Source organism: Pyrus communis, chromosome 10 (assembly GCF_963583255.1).
Source record: "Pyrus communis chromosome 10, drPyrComm1.1, whole genome shotgun sequence".
NCBI lineage: Eukaryota > Viridiplantae > Streptophyta > Magnoliopsida > Rosales > Rosaceae > Pyrus > Pyrus communis.
In genome coordinates, this window is record NC_084812.1 from 3,701,912 (window position 1) to 3,729,068 (window position 27,157).

Genomic DNA, 27,157 nt, shown 5'->3' on the forward strand with positions numbered 1-27,157 from the left:
CAAATCTGCTGGACTTAAAAAAACCCCTATATAATATAATTTGATGGTTTTTTTTTTTTTAATACAAAATCCCACAGAAAACCCTAGCTTGATTCCCTTCACTGACCTATCCCTATCCCTATCCCCACCACCTCCTGTTGTCTCACTAATTCACCTTTTCTTGTGTTTTTTTTTTCTATTTATAGAAAGGATATTTATTATTTAAATATGGAAAATAAATACCAATAGGCAATAGGATTGCTGTGAAATCATCTTGTTATATGGTGGAGATATGGAGCATTGTCTCCTTTTGTTCATCAGTCCACCTACTCATGCTTAGGGTTTTTAAATTATTTGGCAAGATCGTATTGGATATAGGAGAAGATTTTTAATAGAACAGTTTGTCTGAATATGTCATTCATGAGATCACTCTCACAAGCGTTCAATAGGTGAGGCCATGAAACCCAATTGCAAGGATTCCTAATATTTTTGAAAAAATTGTCTTACAAATAACGTTGTCAGCTTTTCATGTTGAAGATTCTTTTGATAGGGCTCACAAGAATGTGAATTTTAAACAATGGGGCGAGCAAAGTATCTGCCAACCGAACATTGTTAAACAAATAAGGAATATGGTTGGAGTCCTTGTGTAATTGTATATAATATTATTATTGGAAGAATAAGCCGTCCTACAGCCGTCAAGCCGTCCTACCTTGTCCTACCTACACACTAGGACGGCTACCTTGTCCTCTACAGCCGTCCTACCTTGTCCTACCTACACACTAGGACGGCTACCTTGTCCTACCTACACATTTGTATCATGTATATATATCCTTGTAATCTTGTAGAGAAACATAATGAAAAAATAAGCATTCTCTTCCATTTTTCCACATTCACGTATCAATAACAAATATATTTTTTAGCCTACATACCTTTTTCTACATGGTATACAGAGCAGGTTTATAACCCTAGCCCTAATTTTTTTTCGGCAGCTTTCTCTGCCGTTCCCATGGCTGTTCGTGGCCCGTCCCGTCCCTCCTCTGCTCGTCCTCCCCTCCACTGCACCTACTGCAATTTTGATTATCATACCCGAGACACCTGCCATAAACTTCATGGCTATCCCGTTGGCCATCCCCTCCATGGCCAACCGTGGCGACCACCGCGCCGTGCCACTGCTTCCAGTTCTTCCCGCAGCCATGCACCTTCCAGTCCTCCCCGGCAGCCACGGTTTTCTGCTTCCCGGCCCCATAATTTCACCCAGGCCCATCACGTGCAAGGCACCCAGGCCCCCGCCTCCTCTTCTACTCCAGCGACCCACCAAGTGCACGGGACCCAGCCCACTTTGCATGACTTGCAGCTTGCCATGCTTGACCTCTCTGCCGAGCAGCACTCCCGTGTTCTAGCTGCTCTACGTGACACCACCACCCCTCTTCAGGCCAATGCCGTGCTCACTACTGATTTTGCCCAAGGTTTGTTACCTGTCACCTCTCGTCATGGTCAATGGATTCTTGACAGTGGTGCTACGGATCATATTACTTCTTCCGCTTCATGTTTGGTTAATCGTTCTCCTTCACATTTGCCGCCTGTTTCTTTGCCTAGTGGTGCTTCCGCTCCCATTACTTTTACCGGCACTCTTCCCTTAAATTCCTCAGTTACTTTGAATGATGTTTTATGTGTCCCTAATTTCCAAGTGGACCTTTTATCGGTTGGTAAACTTACAGATGGATTATCGTGTTCCATAACCTTCTTTCCTTCTTGATGTGTTTTGCAGGACTTGGTTTCGAAGGCGATGATTGGTGTGGGTAAGCGACGTGGCGATCTATATTACCTTGTGGCCCTTACCTCTTCTCTCCCCACCCGTCAACCTCTCTGCAACATCATTACCATCCCCTCCTCCCTCTGGCATAGGCGTCTAGGTCACCCCTCATCCACTCGTTTGCAAGCTTTAGCATCTAGCTCTCTTAATTGTACTTTTGATTCTAGTCATATTTGTGATGTTTGTCCGTTGGCAAAACAAACTCGTCAACCTTTTCTTTTGAGTTCAATTTCATCAACTTTCCCTTTTGCTTTAATTCATTGTGATATTTGGGGCCCGAATCGTCAATCTTCTCTTTCTGGTGCTCATTATTTCTTAACCATTGTGGATGATTTTTCTCGCTTTACGTGGGTCTTCCTCATGAAACATAAATCCGACACTCAACAATTAATTAAGGATTTTTTTGCTTATGTCACTACCCAATTCCGCACTACCATCCAATGCATTCGTACTGACAATGGTGGTGAATTTTTATCTCTTTGTAGTTTTTTCTCTGATCATGGGGTGCTTTTACAAACTTCTTGTGTTTATACCCCCCAACAAAATGGCGTTGTTGAAAGAAAACATCGTCATCTTCTTGAAACCGCTCGTGCCCTTCGTTTTCAATCCCATCTTCCTATCAAGTTTTGGGGGGAATGTGTTCTTACCGCTACTTATCTCATCAATCGTCTCCCTACCCGTCTTCTCCATCATAAATCCCCATTTGAGGTTCTCTTTTCGAAAACCCCATCTTATGACCACTTCCGCGTCTTTGGTTGTCTGGCATATGCCACCTCTGTCACTCCCACCACCAAATTTTTTCCTCGGGCTCATCGTTGCATTTTTCTCGGTTATCCTCATGGACAAAAGGCCTATACCCTTTACGATCTCGACAATCACCGCATTTTCACTAGTCGAGACGTCATCTTTCACGAAACTACTTTCCCTTATGCCGTTTCTCACCCTCCTATCCCATCCTCTTCGCCTACCCTACCCATCCCATCCCCTCTGGACTTTACATATAACCCACCTCTTCCTGCCCCGACGCCTCACCCTCCTCCACCTTCCTCCCCTTCCACGCCTCCCACAGATTCCCTTGCTGCCCCATTACCCATTCCTCCCCATGCCCCTGCCCTCTCGGCATCCCCTCCTTCCCCCCCCCCCCCCCCCCGCTACTTCCTTACCTTTCACCCTTTTACCCACGGACATCCCTACCCCCCCTCCCCCCACTACCTACCAATCCTCCCCTTCCCCGCACCTCTTCCCGTGCCCATAAACCTCCATCCTATTTAAAAGACTACGTTTGCTCGCAGGTGATTCTGCCATCCCACCCATCTTCGACTTCGCAACTCGGTTCTACACAAGGTACGCGATATCCACTTTGTAATTTTCTCTCTTATCACCGTTACTCTCCCAGGCATTTTTCTTACATTAACTCTGTCAGTCGGACTGTGGAGCCTTCCTCCTTTGCCGAGGCTGCCACTGACCCCAATTGGCAACGTGCTATGACTGAGGAGCTTCAAGCTTTACATGCTAATGGTACTTGGACTTTAACTTCCTTGCCCCCTGGCAAAATTCCCATTAGTTGTAAGTGGGTGTACAAACTCAAGCACAATTCCGACGGCTCTATTGACCGCTACAAAGCTCGTTTGGTTGCTAAAGGCTTCACTCAGGCTGAAGGTATTGATTATCATGACACTTTTTCTCCTACTGCTAAGATGATTACGGTGCGTTGTCTTCTTGCTCTTGCTGCTAGTCAGTCTTGGTCTCTTCATCAGCTTGATGTTAATAATGCTTTCTTACATGGTGACTTACATGAAGAAATCTATATGTCTCCTCCTCCTGGTCTTCGGCGACAGGGGGAGAATCTTGTGTGTCGCCTTCACAAGTCACTTTATGGTCTTAAGCAGGCTTCTCGCCAATGGTTTGCCAAATTCACTAGTGCCATCATTTCTGCCGGTTTTCAACAATCCAAAGCTGACTATTCATTGTTCACTAAAAAGTCTGGTATTTCTTTCACAGCTTTGCTCATTTATGTGGATGATATTGTGATTACAGGCAATGATGCTAGTGCCATTAATTCTCTGAAGTCTTTTCTCCGTGATCATTTTCGGATAAAAGACCTTGGTGATTTAAAATATTTTTTGGGTATTGAGGTTTCTCGTTCCAAACAAGGGATTTATATTTCTCAACGCAAGTATGCATTAGAGATTCTCAAGGACTATGGTTTTTTGGGAGCACGACCCATTGCTTTTCCTATGGATGACACAAAATTATCTGATAAAGGAGAACTTCTCAAGGATCCTGAAAAGTATCGACGATTAGTAGGTCGGTTAATATATCTCACTATCACTCGGCCGGATATCACCTATTCTGTGCATGTTCTAAGCCGTTTATGCACGAGCCAAGGATATCTCATATGGATGCTGCGCTTCGTATTGTTCGTTATTTGAAGGCTACTCCAGGTCAAGGTTTATTATTTCGTTCTGACAACCAGACCAAGTTAACTGCGTTTTGTGATTCTGATTGAGCAGGTTGCCCTATCACTCGCCGTTCGACTACTGGGTATTGTGTATTCTTGGGCGGTTCTTTGATTTCTTGGCGGACGAAACGACAGAAAACCGTTTCGCTCTCTTCAGCAGAGGCGGAATATAGGGCCATGGCAGGTGCTTGTTGCGAGATAGTTTGGCTTCGTTTTTTGTTGAAGGATTTGAACATTCCTTTGGATGGTCCTTCCATTTTATTTTGTGATAATCAAGCAGCGTTACATATAGCTGCCAATTCTGTTTTTCATGAACGAACTCGTTACATTGAGATGGATTGTCACTTTATACGAGATAAGATTGTAGATGGCACAATAGAGACCAAGCATGTGGGTACGGCACAACAGTTGGCAGACTTGTTTACCAAACCTCTTGGGAAAGAAAAGTTTTCGGGTATGTTACGCAAGTTGGGAGTTCTTGACATCCACTCTCCAACTTGAGGGGGAGTGTTAGACAAATAAGGAATATGGTTGGAGTCCTTGTGTAATTGTATATAATATTATTATTGGAAGAATAAGCCGTCCTACAGCCGTCCTACAGCCGTCCTACCTACACACTAGGACGGCTACCTTGTCCTCTACAGCCGTCCTACCTTGTCCTACCTACACACTAGGACGGCTACCTTGTCCTACCTACACATTTGTATCATGTATATATATCCTTGTAATCTTGTAGAGAAACATAATGAAAAAATAAACATTCTCTTCCATTTGCATTCTCTTCCATAAGTATTCTCTTCCATTTGCATTCTCTTCCATTTTTCCACATTCACGTATCAATAACAAATATATTTTTTAGCCTACAAACCTTTTTCTACAAACATTACGCCCCTCAATTTTTAAGAACAAATACTTCGAATGAAAAGCTGCAGTTACGACAAGAGAATACATATGGGGAAAAACATTGTTACATTGCAGCGACAAACTATCTTGGAAAATTTACAGGAGGTTCTAAGCTGCCAACCAGAATCCCGAGATCGATGTCTTTGTTTTCGAATTTCTTGATGAAGGGGTGACTCTGAAAGGGATAACATGAATTCGTTATCAAGTTGATGACTGAAACAAAATCCAGAGCGTTCAAAACCGAAAAAGAAAATCACCGGATTACTAACCAAAAGGTCCAAAGATGATGATCTGCGTTGAGGGTCCTTCTGTATGCTGCAGATCGAATAAGAAAATATAGACAGTCAGCATTGCAGTGCATTGATATGAAAAGGTGAACAATGCATGTAAATATGTGATTACCAGGAAGACACGAAAGAACAGAACTCGGGGGAGAACTGATCTGGAGGAGCTGAAGGTGGTGGACTTTCCACAATTGCCTCCAAAAGCTCATAAAAGCTTGGCCAGCTTTGTTGATCTTCAGATTGCATGTAAGGAAACCTACCGATAGCACACTCGAGTACCACCAAGCCTAAACTCCAAATATCACTGCTATAGTCATAAGTACTCCCGCTAATCCTCTCCGGCTGAAAGACAAATGCATCATAGTTTCATGAGTCTTGTTTGATGTTTTCGGGTAATTACATGTGAAAAAAGATCATTACTTACCGACATGTAATTGTAAGTACCAACGAATGTGTCTCTTTGACCCATAGAGCTAGCTAGCGAAGCACTCACGCCAAAATCGGTGATCTTCACCTGCCCTTCATGGTTTACTAGCAGATTGGATGGTTTTATGTCTCTATGTATCACATGTCTTTCATTATGCAAGTACACAAGACCTTGTAAAACCTGATGCACAAGTAAAGATCTTTAGCTAAGGGTAAAACAGACTTGAATTTCATTAATAACATAAGCTCGTATACCTGTTTACAAACGACTGCAAGATATGGTTCAAGAATTGTATTAACTTGTCTGATCACATCTGCAAGGGACCCCCGGTCCATATATTCTAACACAAGAGAAATGGCCCCGTTGTGATAGAATGAGTGGTGACAAACCACCACATGTGGACATTGTGCTGCTTGATTTATTTTTAGCTCCTGCACAATCTGTTTACGAATTTCCTCTTGTATGTTCATCTGAATCACCTGGAGAACAGAACAAAAAAGAAATCCTAGTCAAACAGAACGAACTAAGAGCCGCAATGTCCTAATTGCATCAGATACTCATCACTTTTTACTCAGAAAGACACAGTTCTAACAAGCAATAACTAAGAGGTGGATATAACTGGACGGCATGCTACAGAAGAATCTCATGCTCTTCTTTCTGGGAAGGGAGGATTAGGAAAATCCTATTGGTTGCAATCCCCCCCATGTCTTTGCTAAACGATTTTCATAACCCCCATCAGATTTTTTTTGTTTATTTAAAAGAATTACCAAAATAAGTATATGAACTATAAGGTGCTTCTTTTCCCCCCTTTCATCACTACATTGTTCTGGTATGCATAACACGTCTACTCTCTTAATATCCATTCCGCTTGAATCCTTAACTAAATCAAACCTTAGGTTACAAAGCAATGTTAAAAAATCCGTAACTAAATTACAATTGTAATTTGCACATAGGCCCTATGGTTCAAGAAGAAAACTTCATCTCATACCTCGCTTAAGACGACACTAAATCAATTATCATCACATAAGAAACAGAGAAAATACGACATAACACGATAAAGGCAAGTACACAAAAAATAAGAGAGCAGTTGTCATTGCTAGCGCACTGACCTTCAAGGCAAATAGTTTTCCGACCCATTTATGACGAACAAGTTGTACTACACCACCACTTCCCTTCCCGATAACTTTGATAGTCTCAAGATCTTCCAATGTAATTTCAAAGTTGAGCTCCTTACTGTCAGAAGTTTGATCCTACATACCAAATAGGCAATTGTAATAATGAGTCTATAGACCATATAGGAAACAGGAAAATATATCTATTAAAAAAGCATTCACAAGGACATTTCTGTGCAGAAAATAGAAAATATGCACATCAAAAGACAAGAACGCTGAGCATGTGTTCATGGAAGGATGCAAAAACAGACACAAACACAAGCAGTAAACCCTTGTAACTTAAGATCAGAAGTCAATCCCCGGAGGTTTAAATCATAAGCATAGGATTTAAGCACTTCAATGGAGTTTGATACACATTCGAGACACGTTTTAAATGAAATCAAAATCTTCATCCAAGAATACTAAAGGTCAAATGATGATGTTGAAATAACTTGGAATTCAAAAGCAACTCTTTTCATGGTCTGTGTAGAAGTTTACTGGTCATGCTTCTGCAGTGGGAAGCTTAACCAAATTGAGCCTAAATTTCAGGGTGGAAACCATTACGGTCTCCAAATTCCATCACTCCTAACTACCTCATTTGGGATGAGAAACATATTAAATTATCATTTGCAACTTACAACTGAACACTTCAAGATCAATGTAAGATTAGAAATAAATAATAAAAAGATGGAAACCTTAAATTAAACTTACTGGGGTCTCCTTTTCTTCAGAGATAAGCCGCAAGCCTTTCTGGTTCAGACGCAGATCGCCGTCATGAAATGTGCCACTGGCAGTCCTGAAATTCAAGAAAAGAAAGCATGTCAAGGCTGGAAATTTTCTTAACAAACCTAAATACAAAGGGGGATTTTCCTTCAAAGGAGGACTTGTTAAGGACACTAATTATAGCAATCATAAATCCCAAAGTATGAAATTTCCATATAATTCCAGAAACCCAAATTATAGATATTCCCAGCTGGTAGTGAACGATCTAAATTTTGTTTAAGTGCCAAAGAAAAATCCAAAATTTCTTTTCTTTCTTGAAAAGCAACTTTCTTTGCAATTCCATCCATTCTCTCAGAACCCAAATGAAAAACCTAATCAAGAATTGAAATTTGGGACAAAGAAAAATGAAAGATGCAATCTTTACATTCAGTAGAGATAGAGAGAGGGAGTTACTCACAGAAAGGACTTGATGTTGGCTTCTTGAGCAGGTACATTGAGCTTGAGCTGCTTCAAGTTCAAATTCAATGGCGTCTTCGTCTTCATCTTTCGTCCTGCTGGATTTTGAACTGGTCGCTGGGGTTTCAAAGCACAGAGAGAGAGAGGGTCAGAGACTGAGTTTTTCAATTTTATGGAGAAGGGATGGGTTTGACTGACTGAAAGTAGTAGACAGATTCAAACGAGCAGACCGCGAAAATTATATAAAATATTTGTTTTTTTTTTTTTTTTTCCTTCTTTCCGTTGTAAATAGTCTTGGAAATGGAAATTCTATGGTTTGTTTGTTTGGCCTTACTAAGATCATCTCCAACTGAGGGATGGTCAGATGACTCGTTTTAACTCTCTGGTCCTTCAAGAAATTAATATTTTAATAAACAATACATGGTCATATTTGCCTTCATCTCCAACTGCAGGTCATAGGGCCAAATTTTGTAAAATAGAAGTTATAGGAAAAAAATGGAATTTCAAAAAAATATGAAACTAATTTTGAAGGAAAAAAAAAAGGTTTAAATTCATTAAAAAAAAAATTTGAATACAACGGCTAGTCAGCTAGTCGTTGGTTTCAAATTTTTGTTTAAGCATTCCTATCGGTTATAACCGACATGAATATATTTATATTAAATATGAATACATTCATGTTGGTTATATCCGACAGGATTGGTGATATTTCTGACCAGCCATTTGGCCCTTTCAGATTCCGTGGGGCTCACAAGCCATCTGGCCTAGTCCTCGGTTGGAGACGGTTTTCGGGTTATTTTCGGCCATCTGGCCCTCTGAACCCTTCGGTTAGATATGGCCTAACCTTCCTTAGACTAGACTGGACTACCTATGAATCTAATCCCGAGTTTAGTAGGTGCTGGGATTATGTTTAATGAGACTAGGGTACGTTTGTTGCACCGGACTATCTTGGATTAGACTAGCTTCAGGGACTAAGCTGGACTGGCTTAGACTACACTAAGCTGGATTGACTTAATGAAGCGTTTGGTGTAGTGTCGGACTAACAAGAAAAATAATATTTATTTATTTATTTCCTTTTTCTTTTTCCTATTCCTTTTCATTTTTTCAAGAACACTCTTCCTTTTTCCAGACTCTCTCGAGAACCATAGCTCTCCCTCTTATTTTATCCTTTTCAGAGGTTTTCCACTTTCTCTTGAGAACCAAAGCACTCTCTCTCTTTATCCCTTTCCTTTTTGCAGAAAACTATCTTGAATGAATGAAAGCTCTCACTGTTTTTCTCCTTTTTTATTCTTGAAAAGTTGTTTTGCGTAAATCTATGTTTGGCGATTGAAAGATGTGCAGAGCTTCTAACGAATTTGGTTTTGCAATTCGAGTCTGGGATTTGTGATGGAATCTGGGTTTCGTGATTCGAATGTGGGTTGCAATTTCAACGAATATGGGCTCTGTCCACTGGCTTTCAGGATTGGGTTTTGCGATTTGAATCGAAGTGAATCAAACGACGGTGAGAGCAGAGATAGAATGCGACGGGTTCTGGGTTCTACAAGATTCGAAACGAGCAGACGATGCGATTCGGGGTTGGCGAGTGTTGACGATGTTGGCAACGCGAGCAGACGAGAGAGGAGATAAAGGATGATGAGGAGAGAGAACGTGATAAGACGAAGACGCAGTGAAGGTCGTAGCAATCTCATGGTTATTGGGGGGTCTCGCTAAGACCTCTTAGTGAAGGGTTTTGTCCATACGAATCCCTTTTAGTCTCATTAATGTTAATCTCAGCACGAAACAAACACAGTATTGGACTAACAGCTAGTCCAATCCAGTCCAATCCCACTTAGTGAGGGCAAACAAACGCCCCCTAAAGGGACTCAAATGGACAAACTCCTTCGCTAGGAGGTCTTAGTGAGACCCCCCAAATTGAAGCGGACTGCTAAGACCATCGCAGCCTGTCTGCTCTGAAGGGACTCGCATTGAAACATTAGCTCCGTTTCTGGTATCACCCTTATGTTTGCAGGTATATATGTTCGTTTTGTTTCAAAAGATTGTTGGCTGTCTAGTTGCGGAACCAATAAAAGAAGCACACAAAGTTCATGTGTAGTTGATGGAAGTTCTGATAAAAAGTCCAAAGCTTTTGTTGATGCTTTGCCCTCATGGTAGCTTAACAACTCTGCTGCAAAAAGCACTGCCAATATGAAGATTGAGGACGATGACAACTATTTCAGAACAAATTGTCAAATTCTCATCTGGATTTCGCCAATTTTGCAGGAGAGAGAGGATAGAGAAAGTGGTGTTGTACTAGATGTGAAGTTCTCTATTTATTTTTATTTTTTTAAGTTTTAGATTTTCCTTTTTTAAAACAACAAGTGTGGATTAAAATGTGAATTAAAAAGGATAAGAAATGAATTTGGGTCCTAAAAATATTCTAGTCCATAGTCTAGTACGGCACTGCACCAAACACTTCAATATTCTTATCATGCTTAGTCCAAGCTAAGCCTGTCCAACTTAGTCTCTAAAACTAATCCAGTTGGAGATAGTCCAGCGCAACAAACGCACCCTTATAATGCTGGGATGGTATTAGCTTGAAAACGAAAGCTATATTACGGCTAGTCATTCACGTGTTATGTACGAGTGAGTTTTATTTCAAACGCCATCTTTATCGTACCTTTGTTATAGGTTAATTTTTCCTGTTTTATGTATGAGTCTTGCTAAATTCTTTTAGAGCTACATTAAGATCAATTGTTCACGTGTTATGTATGAATGAGTCTTATTCTAAACATAATCTTAATTATTCATTTATTACATGATTAATCGTTCACGTTTTATGTACGAGTCTTACTAAATTTTCTCAATCCAAGAAAAAAAAAGTGTTTTGTAATAATCAACAAAGTACAATTAAAATTTAGCTTATAAGATATTATAATATCATTTTATCGTCAGTTGTTCACGAACTTCACGTACATTGTTGGTGATAATTTTTGCAGCATGGTCATTTTGCTTAACAAACAATAATAGTAATACCTTAATGAGTTGAGTTTGTTGACCGAAGTTATAACCAACCAGTTCAGTAAAACAATACAAACTACAAGTATAACTGATAAAAGATCATTTCTACATTTTTTTTACACGTGTTTGACTTAAAAAAATTTCACACGTGGAAGAGCATCTGGAGATGTGAAAAGAGAAACATTGCAAGAGTTTATGTTAGACTACTCTTTATATTATCAATGTTATGGTGAAACATTATCTTTCTTCAAAAGTTTTTAAAAATGTACAATTTAAAGAATCATTAACATGTGTAAGTTTTTTATAATAAAAAGATGTACGTGCGTATATAATATGCATATTATACACTAATTTACTAACTACGATTTTTAGAAGGGTGGCCTTCCCTTTTGAAAGATCGTAACTAGATTTGAAGAAGTTATGATGTCAAGTACTATTTACATTCGCAACTTCAGTTTATATATAAAGAGAAATACCTAATTAATTAAATCAAACAATCGACGGCAGATTTTGATGTGTAAAACAACAACATATATCATTGTGGATCGATCCACTCAAAGGGATGGACACGATGATTCCATTCATATGGTATGCAGAGTACATAATAATTATTATATATATATATATATATATATATATTTTTTTTTGGGAAGAGTTAATCTTTATCAAGATTCATCTATCAAGAAAAGAAACTATTTAGAAAACTCGTAGACGAAACAACGAAGCTTGAAGATGGCGATGAAATTATACGGTTTCTTGTTCCCTCTTTTCTCCTTCAATTCATTCAATTCAAAAACACAATCACCAATTCTTCGTTATGATATTTTGTCTTCCGTAGCTTTAAACTCAACTCTTGTTTTTCATTCCCGGATTAACCATATAAATACAGACTATCATTTTGTTCGAGAAAGGGTTCAAAAGGCTGATTGTTGGTACATTATATTCCCACCGATGATGAGGATGCAGATGTATTAAGAAAGGGCTTGCAGAGTCTTGTTTTTGTTCGTCGTTGCACGATGATGAGGGTGATTTGGTCGTACTATATAAACTCAATTGTTATGAGAATTGCAGATTCAGTTTTCAGTTCTACCAGAATGGGAAGAAAAAGACTCAAGTCCTTATACAAGACAAAACAGATCCTTTCAAAGTCACAAAAAAAGAGCTCGAACTGGTTACATTCCAGCCTTCCATCGAAGGATAAATTAGAGTACATAACGAACTAACTTAATATAAAAATTTATTAAACAAAGAAATATGGAATTGTCAAGAATGCTATATGAACCAAAGATACTACATCCTGACTTCAGTAATTCGGATGGAAGAGGTCCATACCCAAACAATACATCTGAATCTAATTATTATTATTTTCCAACACGAGATTCATCTCCTCTCAAGATTCTGTGACACTGTTGTGAAGCTTAAGGGGGATGATGCTATCTTCATAACTGGTAATCAACTTCATTGGTTCTTCTGGATCGTCATAGACAGAAGGCATCCCTGTAGGAAAAGTAAAATCAAGTGTCCTCTCATGTTTGCTCTTCATATTATAAAGATAATATTCAGGTGGGGAGTCATCACATCCTGGTGAAAGTCCAAACAAAGTGACCTCAATCAGTAGGTCATCACCTGCGCCAATTGTACCAAAACAATCAAGTTTCCACCTTAGGTTCATATCATGGTATTGTCTCACTGTCGACAGTAAGGGAATAGTCTCCTTAACCCACACATGGTTTTGGTAGTCCTTCAAAATCCATAACGCTATGTCTTGTTTCCGCGAGTTGTCAACAAACACCCCCAGACATCCTCCCACTTCAACTATATATGTAAAGGACAGCATAACACCCATATCCCATTCTCTAGTATAATCATATTCCTGAGGGAGTGGAATAACTCTGAATGCCTTGTCGCCAAGGTCAAATACTAATATACTTTGATTCTCCTCGTGTAGCCAATGGATAGCCCCATGAAGACACACACTTGTGACAGTTCTGTCAAAGGGGGCATCTTGGAGATCAAAGGGAAGATCGCCAACGTCTACTTTTAATGGCCTCCATGAGTAATCCATACCAAGTGTAAAAATATTCAACGTGATATTAGGATCCCCTTTTTCATCAGAACCAAATAAGATTTGGAGAACCTTATACTCGTTTGTAAATGGAGTGAACCCAATGTAACATGCCGGGCATATCTTGAGGTCCATTTTTTCATGTGGCAGTTGGATAGACTCTCCAGTGGAAGGATTAGATATGGTGACAGGGTCATCACCATAGGATCCAATAACCAGTAAGCCACCCAAACTTATTACCCAGAAGAAGTCATGATATTGCGGATTAATATAAATGGTGGAAAGGCGGGTGACGGGTGTTTGATTCCCTTCTTGGTTTAGTTGGGCGGAGAATAAATAACTCTCCCGCAGTAGAAGGAAGTTAGTAGTACCCTTTCTGCACTGAAAGTTGCGGTAAGCAGTGACAAAAGAGTGGTGGCGGATGAGAGTGGACCATGACTTGCATACGCGCCTGCACTGCTTTATTAAGAACTTGGGAGGTAGCCTTGGGAGTATATGCGTGAATATGATCTTACTTGGGAGCTCTGGTGTTGGATGATCATCAACTTCCATGTCCATAACTCTATATTTTTCTTCCTGTATTAAGCATTGTTGAGATACATAAAAAAGCTATATATATACATATGTATATATATTTTTCTTCCTGTATTAAGCATTGTTGAGATACATAAAAAAGCTATATATATATATGGGTAAACTTAGTTTGACTATCTAAATTATCACCCCAGTTAAAATGACCCTGAACTTTTTTTTTAATAAATTAACTCCCTAAACTATTTAAAATCAGGAAATTTGAATAAATAACCAAAATTTGAACCCCAAATAAAATTATAACCACACTTTTAAAATTATGATAATTATAACAGAAAGTTGATTTGAAAGTACTAATCTACCTATTTAACCATGTGTCTGCAATGTCTCGAGCTTTTCTTTTCATGTCAAAGTGTTGTCGCTTGTTGCTCTGCACTCGCACTGCAATGGAAACATAAGCTTCCTTCTTTTTATTCATCAAAGACAAGGACAAGTTGCAGTAGCAACAGTAGCACCTTCTTGCCTATAGTTTCCTCTTCAACCAACAACGAAGCCATTTCATCCCCAAACCACCGCAGGTACCCTCTCTCTTGAATTTTCCCAAAATCTGATTGCATTTTGTTTAATTAATGGTGTTTTGGGATTGAAATGGTAGTTGGGTTATGATCCTTCCGAAGACTCATTCATGTTCGAGGCCAATTAAAAGCCAAGGTTTGTAAATTTGTAAAATTTCCAACTCCTAGACTTTCATTTGTTTATAGTATCTCACTGGCTGCTATGGCGCTTCAGGCGCTGGTACGACGGCGATACGGAGTAGGAGGAGTTGGTCAAGGCTTCTTGTAGAAGCCTCTTGTTCCTAAAATCAGAGCCCATGATTTGCTCCACGGTTGCCACGGATTGCTGCGTTTTTTGCAATGGTTGGACCGTACGATCCACGATGGAAATCATCATTTTGGATTTTTTTTGTAATACTTTTTAAATTTTAATTTTTTATGGGTTTTTGTTCGGTTTGATGAGACTAGAACTTGGAAACTAGTATGAACTTGGTTTTGAGTTTGAAGCACCTGTTGTCTTTTTGGATGTTTTGGAAACCTTATAGTTATTTTTCAAAACTTCCCTTTAAAATCAGTCAATTAACCACTTGCGTTAGATTCCGTCCACTATTCTGTCAAATTCAAGGGTAAATTAGCCTTTTCATCACCAATAAAATAATTACACGTGGATACGGAATAATTTAAAAACTTATAGCATGATAAGAAACATAAAGAAAGGAAATGTTTACACAACGGACCATTTCACATTGTCATTATACATTATTATGTGTCCACATATCATAATTTTATTGGTGGTTATAAGAGACATGTAAGAATTGATGATGAAAAAAACTACTTGCCCTTGAATTGGACAGAATAGTGGATGGAATCTACCATGAGATTGAGTGAAGGAATCAAAAAGGGGCTCAAACCGGGTTGGCAGGCTTTTGGGCACACGGAAAGTAGGAAGTAGATGGAGGGTGGTCGCTATAGTGGCCAGAGTGAGTCTTCCTACACGCGTTCAACTCTAGACTAGACGAAGCTGCAGCCTACCCTCAAAGCTCTTCATAGTCAGGCGGGGAAGACAATCTTATTTAAAAAAGAGACAGACCAGAGATGACAGAGGAAGGTATTCGGTTCAGAAGAGATATGGCAATCAAAACTGCTTATGTCCCTAGTTTTTTTGGGCTGAAGCTGAGAGTAAGAGATTAATTGACTTATTTCAAATAATTCATAGAGTTAATATACCAAAAAAATAGTTCAGGTGTCAATTTCAAAAGTAAGAGTTCAAGGTCAAACGACAAGAAATCATCAAGATTAGTTATGAGACCAATTCCATAACGAACTTCAAGGATCTAAATCATCTATTTTGTAAGCCTCGATTCATAGATCATGCTCACAAAAATTTAATTCAATTTGAAATTATTTGCCTATTTAGTTGTCACAACGAAATTTCATTATTTCTTATAGAACAAAGAGGACGTCAATTTATTTGAACTCCATTAGAGGTCTTAAATATTTCTAATTTGACTAATATTTTGAAACCATGACAGATAGTTCGGATCATTGAAGTTTGATGTGGAAATCTCAACCCTTAAAGGCCTCCTATATATAGAATTCACAAATAATCATGCTTCAAAAGTTTAATTAAAGAGCAAATTAGACGGATGAATTTAGTTGTCAAGAATTTGATCAATAAGAAACCAAAAACTTTAAAGAAGAATATATGCAATCAGTCATAAGAAGAAAAGCCGAGAGAGAGGGGGAGAGAGAGAGAGGGAAGCATGGAAAACACACGGCAATTATATTATATTTTAGACTTACCAATTCACTGCTCTGGGATTTTCTGACCGGCCTCCATACATATCTAGGACCGACCATTCCCGGATCTGAAATTTTCTGAAGGGCCTCCAGCCTCGACGGTCTCGACCCATCAAGAAACTTCAAAAGTCAGATCGCAGTAACTAGTGGCAAAGGGGAAATCCTTAGTGTATATGTCCTGATACGTTTGCTAAGATTTCCCAGATATTACTTTATTAATAGTAATACAGAAGCAATGAGCCTACCCATCGGTTTCATTTGGATCTCTATGTTTCAAATTCATCAATTTCCGTCCCTCGTTAATTTTTTGTGCGTGATGTGGTACCTAAGCAATCAAATTAATCTCACAGCCATTCAAATAGAGTTGAACACCGAGTCCTAAGTGCCTATTCATATGTACATGACAGTTTTGAGTTTTTTTTTTTTTTTTTTTTTTGTCAAACAATAAATTTTGTTAGAGTTACAGATGAAATTTGAACTCACGCTGCAATAGTTCAACACCTTTCTACTATTATGGTAAAGGGCCACTTGCTAGTTTTGAGTAATATTTGAGTGGGATATTGTAGTCTTAAAAAATAAGAATTAATGTTTCTTTTAAGAGAAAAATAATATATATAACGATAAAAAATAAAAGGATTTTTATTATTTTTTTCTTGTTGGGATGTCATTAGAATATCTAGGAAAATATGGGATGCAAATTTTCTCCGGACCAATCCCATGGGGATCTCCGGACAGGTTAATATCATCCATTGATACAAATACAATGGCTAAATTATTTTCACACCAAATGAGACTCTCCTATATCTCCCCCTTCCTCTCTTTCCTCTCAACTCTTCTCTTTCTCCCTGACTTTGAATCACCCACCGCCACCTCTGTCGTCTTTATCTTCTTCCCTGGGCACGGCTCTGCATCTCATCTTCGCTAGGTGCGGCTCTGAGCTAAAAAAAATTTAGATTTCTACAACTTAAAAGGAAAAAAAGGACGCTAGTTGGACACCTCGGAGGCGTGCCTCGACCACGCCGGGGTGAGTTTTCGCCTACTCCCGCTGGGCAGAGGTGATTTCATGCCCGCCCCGCCTCCAAAGCAGCCTAGGTGCACCTCGGGGTGTGTTTTTTTTAAACACTGGTGGGACCCACAAAACTAATTAGGAAATGTCAATTGTCAAGTAAATTAATGGCGAAACCTCAACTTTTTTCTAAGAGTTTTTTAACAAGTACAATCTAACGGATCATTAACATGTATACAAAAACACTGAAGTTAAAAAAAAATATATTTATATGTATGATACGCATATTAAACATGGATTTACTAACTAATTTTTTTTTTGTAGGGTGCCTTTCCTTCTAAAAGAACGTAACTGGCTTTGAAGAAGTTATGTTGTCAACTACTATATTACATTAGCAATTTCCAGATTATAAATAAAAAGAAATACCTATTTGAAATCCAACAATCGATGGCGGATTACGAGGTGAAACAAAATGAACATTTATCATTGTGGATATATCAATGGCAAAGGGATGGACACGATGATTCCATTTATATGGTATCCAGAGTACAAAATAATTAAGTTTTTTTTAAGAAGAAAGATTCATCTATCAAGAAAAGAAATGTATTACAACCACCAATTCTTCATTATGAATCTATGATAATTTGTCTGCCATAACTTTAAGCTTAACCCCTGTTTTTTATTCTCGGATTAATCACATGGATACTGACTATTATTTTGTTCGAGAAGAGGTTAAAAAGGGTGATTTGTTGCCGATGATGAGGTTGCAGATATATTAACAAAGGGCATGCAGAGCGTTCGTCGTTGTACCAATCTCAGCCTTGGAATCCCTAGCTGAGATGTGGCATGATTGCGTTGGGCTAATGCCACGTTCCCATTGAGAATGTGAGAGTTTGTTAGAGTCGGTGAGGAAACAGGGAAGGTACTATATATACTCAATTGTAATCAGAATTGCAGATTCAGTTTTCATTTTCCTTCTCTCTATCTTCTTGTTTGAAAAGTTGAATATTAGGATACGCAACGAATTAATCGAATACAAAACTTTATTAACAACAAAATACAAAATTGTCGAGAATACTACATGAATGAGGCTACATCTTGACTGTGTTATTTTTCGTACTAAACTACTAGCTTTATTTATATAGACCAAAATCTAACAAACCCTAATTAAGATCCAAACAATACAATAAATCTAATTATTATTATTTTCCAACACTTCTTCTCTCTAGATTCTGTACACAGTTATGAAGTTTAAGGGGGATGATGCTATCTTCATAACTGGTAATCAACTCCATTGATTCTTCTCGATTATCATAAACAGAACGCATTCCTGTACAAAAACTAAAATCAAGTGTCCTCTCATGTTTGCTCTTTATATTATAAAGATAATGTTGTGGGAGGTCATCATATCCTGGTAAAAATCCAAACAAAGTGACCTCAAGCAGTAGCTCATCACCTTTGCCAATTGTACCAAAACAATCAACTCTCCACCTTCGTTTCCTATCATGGTATTGTCTCACTATCGACAGTAAGGGAATAGTCTCCTTAACCCACACATGGTTTTGGTAGTCCTTCAAAATCCATAACGCTATGTTTATTTCCGCGAGTTGTCAACAAACACCCCCACACATCCTCCTACTTCAACTATATATGTAAAGTTATAGGGAAGATCCGAACTATAATCATCCCATTCTCTAGTATAATCATACTCCTCAGGGAGCGGAATAACTCTGAATGACACATCGCCAAGGTCAAATACTAATATACTTTGATTCTCCTCGTGTAGCCAATGGATAGCCCCATGAAGACACACACTTCTCCTGTCAAAGGGGGGATGTTGGAGATCAAAAGGAAGATCGCCAACGTCTACTTGTAATGGCCTCCATGAATAATCCATACCAAGTACAAAAATATTCAACGTAATATTAGTATCCCCTTTTTCATCAAAACCCAATAAGATTTGGAGAACCTTATACTCGTTTGTAAATGGAGTGAACCGAATGTGATATGTCGGGCATATCTTGCGGTCGAATTTTCATGGGGCAGTTGTATAGACTCTTCAGAGGACCAATTAGATATGGTAACAGGGTCATCACCATAGGATCCAATAACCAGTAAGCCACCCAAACTTCTTACCCCGAAGTAATGATATTTCGGTTCAATATAAATGGTGGAAAGGCGGGTGACGGGTGTTAGATTCCCTTCTTGGTTTAGTTGGGAGGAGAAGAAACGTCTCCCCTTCCGTAAAAGGAAGTAGTACCCTTGCTGCACTGAAAGCTGCGGTAAGCGGTGACAAAGGAATGGTGGCGGATGAGAGAGGACCATGACTTGCAAACACGCCTGCACTGCTTTACTAAGAACTTGGGAGGTAGCCTTGGGAGTATATGCGTGAATATGATCTCACTTGGAAGCTCTGGTGTTGGATGATTTTCAACTTCCATGTCCCTAACCCCATATTTCTTTTCCTGTATTAAGTATTGTTGAGCTACATCAAAAAGATATACATATACACGTATATAACGCACGGCAACCATATCATATTTTAGACTTACCAATTCACTGCTCTGGAATTTTCAGACCGGCTATCTAGGACCGACGGATTCCCGGCTCTGGAATTTTCTGAACGGCCTCCAACCTCGACGGTCTCGACCCATCAATAAACTTTAAAAGTCAGATCATAATAATGAGTGGCAAATAAGAAATCAAGAGTTTATTTGTTATGATGCGTTCATTAAGGTTTATTTGTTAGAAGCATGGGCCTACCCATCGGTTTCATTTGGGTTTTTATAGTTAGAGCAGCTCAAGCCCACCTCTTTTTGTCGCCCCCCCCCCCCCCCAAAAAAAGCAGCTTCAGCCCATTGAAAAAAGTCGAGCAAAACGTGGGCCCAAGCCTGCTGAATGAAGCAGTCATGCAATTTGCGCCCAATCTAACGCTTGAGTGTGATCTGACGTTGTGCTGATGTTAACATAATGCTGGTTATGTGCAAAAAAATTTTGCATCATGCACGTGCATCAAAAAATTTTGCATCAAGCACGTGCCATGCATGTGCGTGATGCCACGTCAAGAGACAAAGAAGCCTAGTGGGGCTCGCGTTGCAAGTTATCGAACACGTGGCAAAATCTAGATCGTTGAATTAAAAGTGACCGTTGTGCCCATGTGGCACAATCTGTTACACTAAATTGAATAATTTAACGTTTATACTAATTCAGTTAGTTAAAATTAAAAAATACAGAAAAATTTTAAATGTAATTTTTAGATGTTGATACGTGGCTTAACGAGATTAGTTAAAATTTTGATTAGAAAATAAAAATATAAATAGAAAAATGGGAAATAATTAAATATATTCTATAAATACCTAATCTTACTCTTCTGAAGAAAAAAAATTGTAATTTCGAATAATGATACATGTCGTGATGAAATTGATTTTAAATTCTATTCGAAATTAAACATAATATTATATTTTAATTTTAAAATTAACTTTTAACGCTAATTGCTCGAGCAATTCATTACAAAGTAAGAATACACTCGAACAATTACAACTCATTAAGACAATAATTATATATTGCCCAATTGCCCAGACAATTATTACCCTATGCAGTGAAAGTGCTCTTAAAAGCTTAAAGGGGTTGTCCCAACTCCCAAGCCTTGTCATACATTCATTCCCGGTTTTATTGAAGAAAATACTCAGGTTATTAAAAAAACACGAACACAAACCTTGCATAAGTTTAAAAGAAATTTAGCAATTCTTTTATCGCCAATTGATTTAAGTTAATATCTGAATTTTCTATTACGATACTGAGCGAACAAGCTTGTTTCACGTAACTCAATTAAAGTTTTACACACGTTAAGCCTAAAAATCTGTTGTACATGATGAGGTGTGAGAAAAGAGTTGAGAAACATTTAATTTAAAGGTGAAACCTCAACTTTCCGAAGTTATTCCTATTACCACATACAAAGACGGATAACTTTTTTTTATTAACAGCTAGTTGGTGCAGGTTGAAAATCTAAATCTCCTCCCTTCTTCTTCCTTCTTGTTCTCTCATTTTTTTTTTTAATCTTTCTCTCGCTATAAAGAAATTAATACAAAATGTTAATAGAATTAGTTGTAAGCGTTAAAATAAGAAAAGACTGAAAATAAGGAAAAATGAGAAAGAAGAGAATCCGGATCGAGACAGATAACTTGTAGCATAGGTAGTTCTAGATTTTACCCAGCGGACCAAAATCCAAAAGCAATAGACAAAGAGAAGTTTTACCTGCAAATATTCACTTTAAAATCCTAATATTCTAAATATTTAATCGAGGCAAGCAGAAAACCAACAGTAGCAGCTAACAGTGGGAAACAGAAGCAAACGGACCCGATGCCTTTGAATTAACTAGATTTTATAATCAACTGCCAAGTCCGGTCCTTCCGCTGACACAAGCACTAATAACCCTGAAAAGCTTCTTCCCCCTACTTATAACTATGCATACGTACATCCAAAAGTGCTTATTAGCTTAAGTGCTTTCATGATCGAGCTCTGACTCTGACCAGAGCATAAAGGACTAGGGACAAGGGAGCCGTTGCTATTCACAAGTGGTAAGAAGAAGAACGTTGAAGAAATTGGTTGGAGCTCAGAGAGGAAGGAGAAAAGCAGAAGCAGAAGCTGTTTGAGAGAAGAAGGAAAGAGAGCAAATGGGAAGTGGGTTCTTCCGGCTTTTCATTGCCACTTCAGTGCTGCTTACACTTTTGGGTTTGTTTTTCTTTCTGGGTTCTTCTTATTTATATCTGTTGTTTTTGCTTTCTTTCTCTTTTCATGGGCAATGTTGATGATGGTGTTTGAAGTGCTTTCAAGTGGGATTTCTTTGTTCAAGAAGTGATTTTTCTTATTTGGCTTTTACTTATTTGGATCTTTGTTTTCACCAAGTGCTTTTAGAGAAATTCACACACATTATGCACACAAAAAAGGAAAATGTCGAATGTCGGTGCGGTTTCTTGCAAGTTACTATTTTTGCTGCATTATTGCTCATTATGGGATCTTTTTCTCATTTTTTCCTTTTTTTTTCAATATGGTGTGTGAAATTCTAAGAATTTAGGAGCTTAAAGTATTCAAGCTTCAATATTTTTTTAAAGAAGAAGAGTCCCTTTGTCTTCGTTTCTTAGATTAGATTAAATTATCGCTCAAATTATGATAAAAAATTTTATTTTGGTCAGCTAGGTATATTTAGTTAAGGAGAGATGCTAAGGAGACTGTCAAAAGCGAAACTTTCTATAGATTCTCAGTTTTTGTCACAACGTTTTATAATGTTGGCACGAGAATTGACGTTAAACTGTCAGGCATGGAGAGTCCCACTTTAAGAGTCTCTAGCATTTCTCTTAGTTAAGTATTTATCAAGGTTACCTAATATACTTGTTTTGAAGTTGGAACCTTATTTATATAGATCTTAAAGGGGCAATGCCAAATTAATGATTTTCTTTTTTAAGGTCCTCTACTATCTCTGCATCTTTAACCTTTTTTTTTCCATGTGGGTGGGATTTTGGGATATCCATTTGGACAGAGAATGCAATAATTGAGCTTTTGGGGACCCTATCTTGGCTTGGCCATATACAATATGATATGAAAACAACAAGTATAATGCGCTATGGTCAAGTGGAAAGTATTCAAATTTGAAATTTCAGCAGTTGGAAGGGTTCATTGCTGATGCTGCAATTGTTCTTGAGAGGAAGCGATTATTCCGAATAATTAATGGATTTTGACATTGTTTAACTATCACTAGGAATTTGTTACGGGACTTGGTAATAGGGTTTCGGGTTTAATGGTAGACCTTGGCTGGAAGACCACTATCCGTTGATGGTCATACGATCTTTTCAGTTGGTGTTTGTGTGTTTGAGTTACCGGACATTTTTGAATTGAATGAGTTTCATTTGTTTGAATCTTGTTGATCTTTGTGACAGATGTTTGCCGAGGAAGTACCATTGGAATTTGCTACGGTAGAAATGCTGATGATCTTCCGACGCCTGACAAAGCATCGCAGCTTGTGCAGCTCCATAACATTAAATATGTTAGGATTTACGACTCCAACATACAAGTTCTCAAGGCCTTTGCAAACACTGGCGTTGAACTTATGATTGGGGTTCCAAATTCAGATTTGTTGGCGTTTTCACAGTTCCAATCCAATGTAGACACCTGGCTCAAGAACAGCATCCTGCCTTACTACCCAGGGACGAAGATCACATACATAACGGTTGGAGCTGAAGTTACTGAGAGCTCCAGTAATTTCTCTGCCCAAGTAATGCCAGCCATGAGAAATGTCCTCACAGCCTTAAAAAAAGTTGGTCTGTCTAAGAAGATCAAATTATCGAGCACACATTCCCTCGGTGTTCTGTCCCGATCATTTCCTCCCTCAGCAGGGGCTTTTAATAGCAGCCATGCATCTTTCCTGAAACCGCTGTTGGAATTCCTTGCTGAAAACCAGTCACCGTTCATGGTTGATATATATCCATACTATGCTTACAGAGATTCTCCAAGCAATGTCACTTTGGATTACGCTCTATTTGATGCATCGTCAGAAGTTATTGATCCAAACACTGGTTTGATATACACTAACATGCTCGATGCTCAGATTGATGCTATATATTACGCGCTGATGGCCCTGAATTTCAAAACAATCAACGTTATGGTCACTGAGACGGGCTGGCCTTCAAAAGGATCGCCTAAAGAGACAGCTGCAACTCCTGATAATGCACAAACTTACAATACCAATTTGATTCGCCATGTCATTAACAACACTGGCACTCCTGCAAAGCCCGGAGAGAGGCTGGATGTGTACATCTTCTCTTTGTTCAACGAAAATAGGAAGCCAGGGTTGGAATCTGAGAGGAACTGGGGGCTATTTTACCCAGACCAGACTAGCGTCTACAACCTGGATTTCACTGGAAAAAGTTCGGTGGATATGATTACAGAGACTAATGTTACCAGTTCAAATGGAACGACACCGACATGGTGCATTGCTTCGAGTAAGGCTTCTGAACTCGACTTGCAGAATGCCTTGGATTGGGCTTGTGGTCCTGGGAATGTGGACTGTAGAGCTATTCAGCCTAGCCAGCCTTGTTTCGAGCCAGAGAATACCGTTTCTCATGCGTCGTACGCATTCAACAGTTATTACCAGCAAAATGGGGCTACTGATATTGCTTGCAGTTTCGGAGGAACAGGGTTCAAGGTCGATAAGAACCCAAGTATGTATTCACGGATCCAAACTCCGCTCTTAAATTGAATTTCTTTTACAAGTCTCGCTGAAAACTAACTAATTTCCTCTGTTTTTGCAGGCTATGACAACTGCATCTATATGACTACTGGGTAAGTTTTATATATACGAAACCCTACGGATTCTGTTTGTTAATGTTGCACTCCATATTGACCTAGCTTTTCTTGTTTTGCAACTTTTGTACAGGAGCAACAAAACCGTGCCAAGTAATACGACTGCAATATCTTCTACTTCTTCCTCTTCCACAATGAGCGGAGTTCCGGTGTGGATTTGTAGTTGCTTTCTGGTGACTTTCATGTCGTTTCTTTCCCCGAATACCAGATAATGGCGATTCTTGTATTCCGGTGATTAGTGTAACGCAGGGAGCGGCGTTGGTTTGAAAGTTTTTGCCCCATTTTCAAGGGGAATGTAATTGCTGAACATCAAACTGCTCCCCAAGTTTTGTATGATAGTGCTTCGTCTTCTGAAGATGCGATCACGTGAATTACATATTTTTGCACACAAGAGGTTTAAGTTTGAACTAAAGATGTTGCATCTTATTTTGAAACTTCACGCCTCAATTGGAGAGGACGAATCGATGTAGCTACGATGAACATCTGCAATACGTCGAGGCAATACTGAAGTTTATGAATCGATTAAGTTCAGCAAGAGGAATTAAAATACACTTCCAAGCATTACAATCGTAACTGTGCCTGTAACTTCGGCCGCCATCACCTCAACGGAAGCCGGAATGTCACATACGTAGATTCCATCAACCCGACGCCCCGATGCTAACACGGCTTCCCCTGAGTCAAGGGTGCCACACAGATTTCATCGACTCGATACTAACACGGCTTCCCCTGAATTCAACGGTGTTACACCGGGATCATATCTTGTAAACAAAGAACCATTCACTGAAAACCGGAGAAAAACCATGATAAAAATAGAATTTCTATAAATTCATGCAAATTAATTTGGCACATCCATTTACTGAAATCCATTGGGCAAGCACCTCACTTGAAAATCATACAATACAAATCATCAAAGAAGTACAAAGACAATAATACAAGACCAATAATCATCAGTTCTCAAGCACCAAACTTTGTTTCCAAACGAGGTTCCAACGCTAGCAACACAGGTAGTTCTTCTCACTGCAACAAAACAATTCCAGCAGACGGGTTAGGATGTGCAGATGAAAACTTCAATAGAAATCGAGAGGATTTCCCTAAGTAAAAGCATAAGAGCTTGCATAAACTAGGATACACCGTGATCGTATCCCAAGCCAAACAAACAAGAGCATTTTTGCTCACTACTCTTACGCTGTGAGCATTACCACCACATTAAGTGTTGTTGGATGAGTTTAAATTTTGAGATTTGTGTAACAAATAGAGTAAATCACACTCATCCAATGGGGATTAATGTGGTGTAATGTTCACCGTTTCTTAAGGACGGCGAGCAAAAATGCACTCCTGGTCAAGCACTGAATCTGCATGTATTATAACTTTTCCACATGAAAGTGCTTCGTTGGCTTGTAGCGACATCCTAGTTGTATGTAAGTTTCTCTCAAGTAAAAGAGCGAACAACATACCAAGGTATTTAGAGACCCTGCTCAACGAGATAATCCCCAAGCCTTTCGACAACCATGTTGCATTGGCCAGGAGTCATCGGCTCATCATAAATCCCGATCAGCAAAGCCATAGTGCTCTTCTTGACAGTAACACCACCAGGGCCCTGAAATTAAAGTGACCAAACCCAGATAAAAAACCATGAAAACAAGAAACTAAAGGGAAATACGCACAATTGGAACCCGTTACAAATGAAATGGAAACTAATCTGGGAGTATTTCCCAAAACCAAAATGCATAGGCATGAATCCTAATTTTGATTAAAAGTCATGTAACCGGTTCTATCTGCGAGTATTTCCCGAAACCAAAATGCATAGGCATGAATCATGCATGTGGGTTGTAAGTATTGGAACGAATGAATCAAATTAAGCGATGAAAATTACCTTCTTTCCTCGAATCACAACTCCTGGTTCACCCTGGATGACCATGTATTTGGTCCCTCCAAGATACAGCCCGGTCGGAGCAAGTGAACCCGGTTCATTGAAGTCATTCATAATGCCAGTCACCTCCTCAGGCTTCAACTAATTATCCCAAACAAAAACAACCAAAACACTAATCAATCAATAATTAAGCACAAATCTTTATAAAATTGTAACATCCAACGATTCGATCAGATGAAAACCCAAATCACAGATCGCAGAAATGGATTTGTTTACTGAATCAAACTCTGACTTGCCCACCAAAATCTAAGATTTAAGCAAGATGGGATCATAAAAATTGAAAATTTGAAGTGTTATTGTGAGAAGAGAGTGAGAAAAAACGATGGGTACCTGAGGGAAGGTGGCACTCTGGGCCCAGACGCTGCCGTCGTGGCCGATGATGGCGGCGGCGGAGAGGTGGTTGCCTTCGATTTCGCACATCAGATGGTCGTCGACGTACGTTTGCCACGACATCTCGTTTCTGTTTTTTTGAGGTTTTTCGTAGGTTTGTGTGTGTCTGGTGGGATTTGCTGCTGAATCGGAGGTTTTGGGGTGTCTGCGGAGGAAATTCAGCTCTCGTTTCAAGCCTCTGTTACTCAATAGCCAGCGTTCAAACAACGCACGCTGTTTTTAAATATGTTATTTTTACTTTTATCTTTTGTCTGAAGGGTGAATCAATTTAATTCAGAATTTTTTTACCATTTTTTGGTCGGATACTTTTTTTATCCTATATAAAAAAAAAGGA

At 38.9% G+C, this 27,157-nt stretch overlaps 4 protein-coding genes across 4 annotated transcripts; 1 reads left to right on the forward strand and 3 right to left on the reverse strand.

Moving 5' to 3' along the window:
• Positions 1–5,132: 5,132 nt before the first annotated feature.
• On the reverse strand, positions 5,133–8,351 carry LOC137748828 (mitogen-activated protein kinase kinase 6). The gene is made up of 8 exons (XM_068489017.1): positions 8,199–8,351; positions 7,730–7,814; positions 6,977–7,117; positions 6,122–6,346; positions 5,865–6,047; positions 5,559–5,782; positions 5,426–5,471; positions 5,133–5,331 (listed from the first exon to the last, which is right to left on the reverse strand). Exons 1-8 carry the CDS (start codon positions 8,282–8,284, stop codon positions 5,239–5,241), a joined length of 1,083 nt encoding a protein of 360 aa, XP_068345118.1. The 5' UTR covers positions 8,285–8,351; the 3' UTR covers positions 5,133–5,238.
• Positions 8,352–12,581: 4,230 nt separating this feature from the next.
• Positions 12,582–13,814, reverse strand: LOC137746969 (F-box protein DOR-like). The gene has a single exon (XM_068486971.1). It carries the CDS (start codon positions 13,812–13,814, stop codon positions 12,582–12,584), a length of 1,233 nt encoding a protein of 410 aa, XP_068343072.1.
• Positions 13,815–21,688: 7,874 nt separating this feature from the next.
• Positions 21,689–24,853, forward strand: LOC137746554 (glucan endo-1,3-beta-glucosidase 13-like). Its single transcript, XM_068486569.1, has 4 exons — positions 21,689–21,878; positions 23,081–24,361; positions 24,452–24,482; positions 24,577–24,853. The coding sequence occupies exons 1-4, from the start codon at positions 21,821–21,823 to the stop codon at positions 24,713–24,715; spliced, it is 1,509 nt and encodes a 502-aa protein (XP_068342670.1). The 5' UTR covers positions 21,689–21,820; the 3' UTR covers positions 24,716–24,853.
• Positions 24,854–25,304: 451 nt separating this feature from the next.
• On the reverse strand, positions 25,305–27,027 carry LOC137746555 (profilin-2). The gene is made up of 4 exons (XM_068486570.1): positions 26,764–27,027; positions 26,377–26,514; positions 25,958–26,100; positions 25,305–25,520 (listed from the first exon to the last, which is right to left on the reverse strand). Exons 1-3 carry the CDS (start codon positions 26,884–26,886, stop codon positions 25,966–25,968), a joined length of 396 nt encoding a protein of 131 aa, XP_068342671.1. The 5' UTR covers positions 26,887–27,027; the 3' UTR covers positions 25,305–25,520; positions 25,958–25,965.
• Positions 27,028–27,157: the final 130 nt, after the last annotated feature.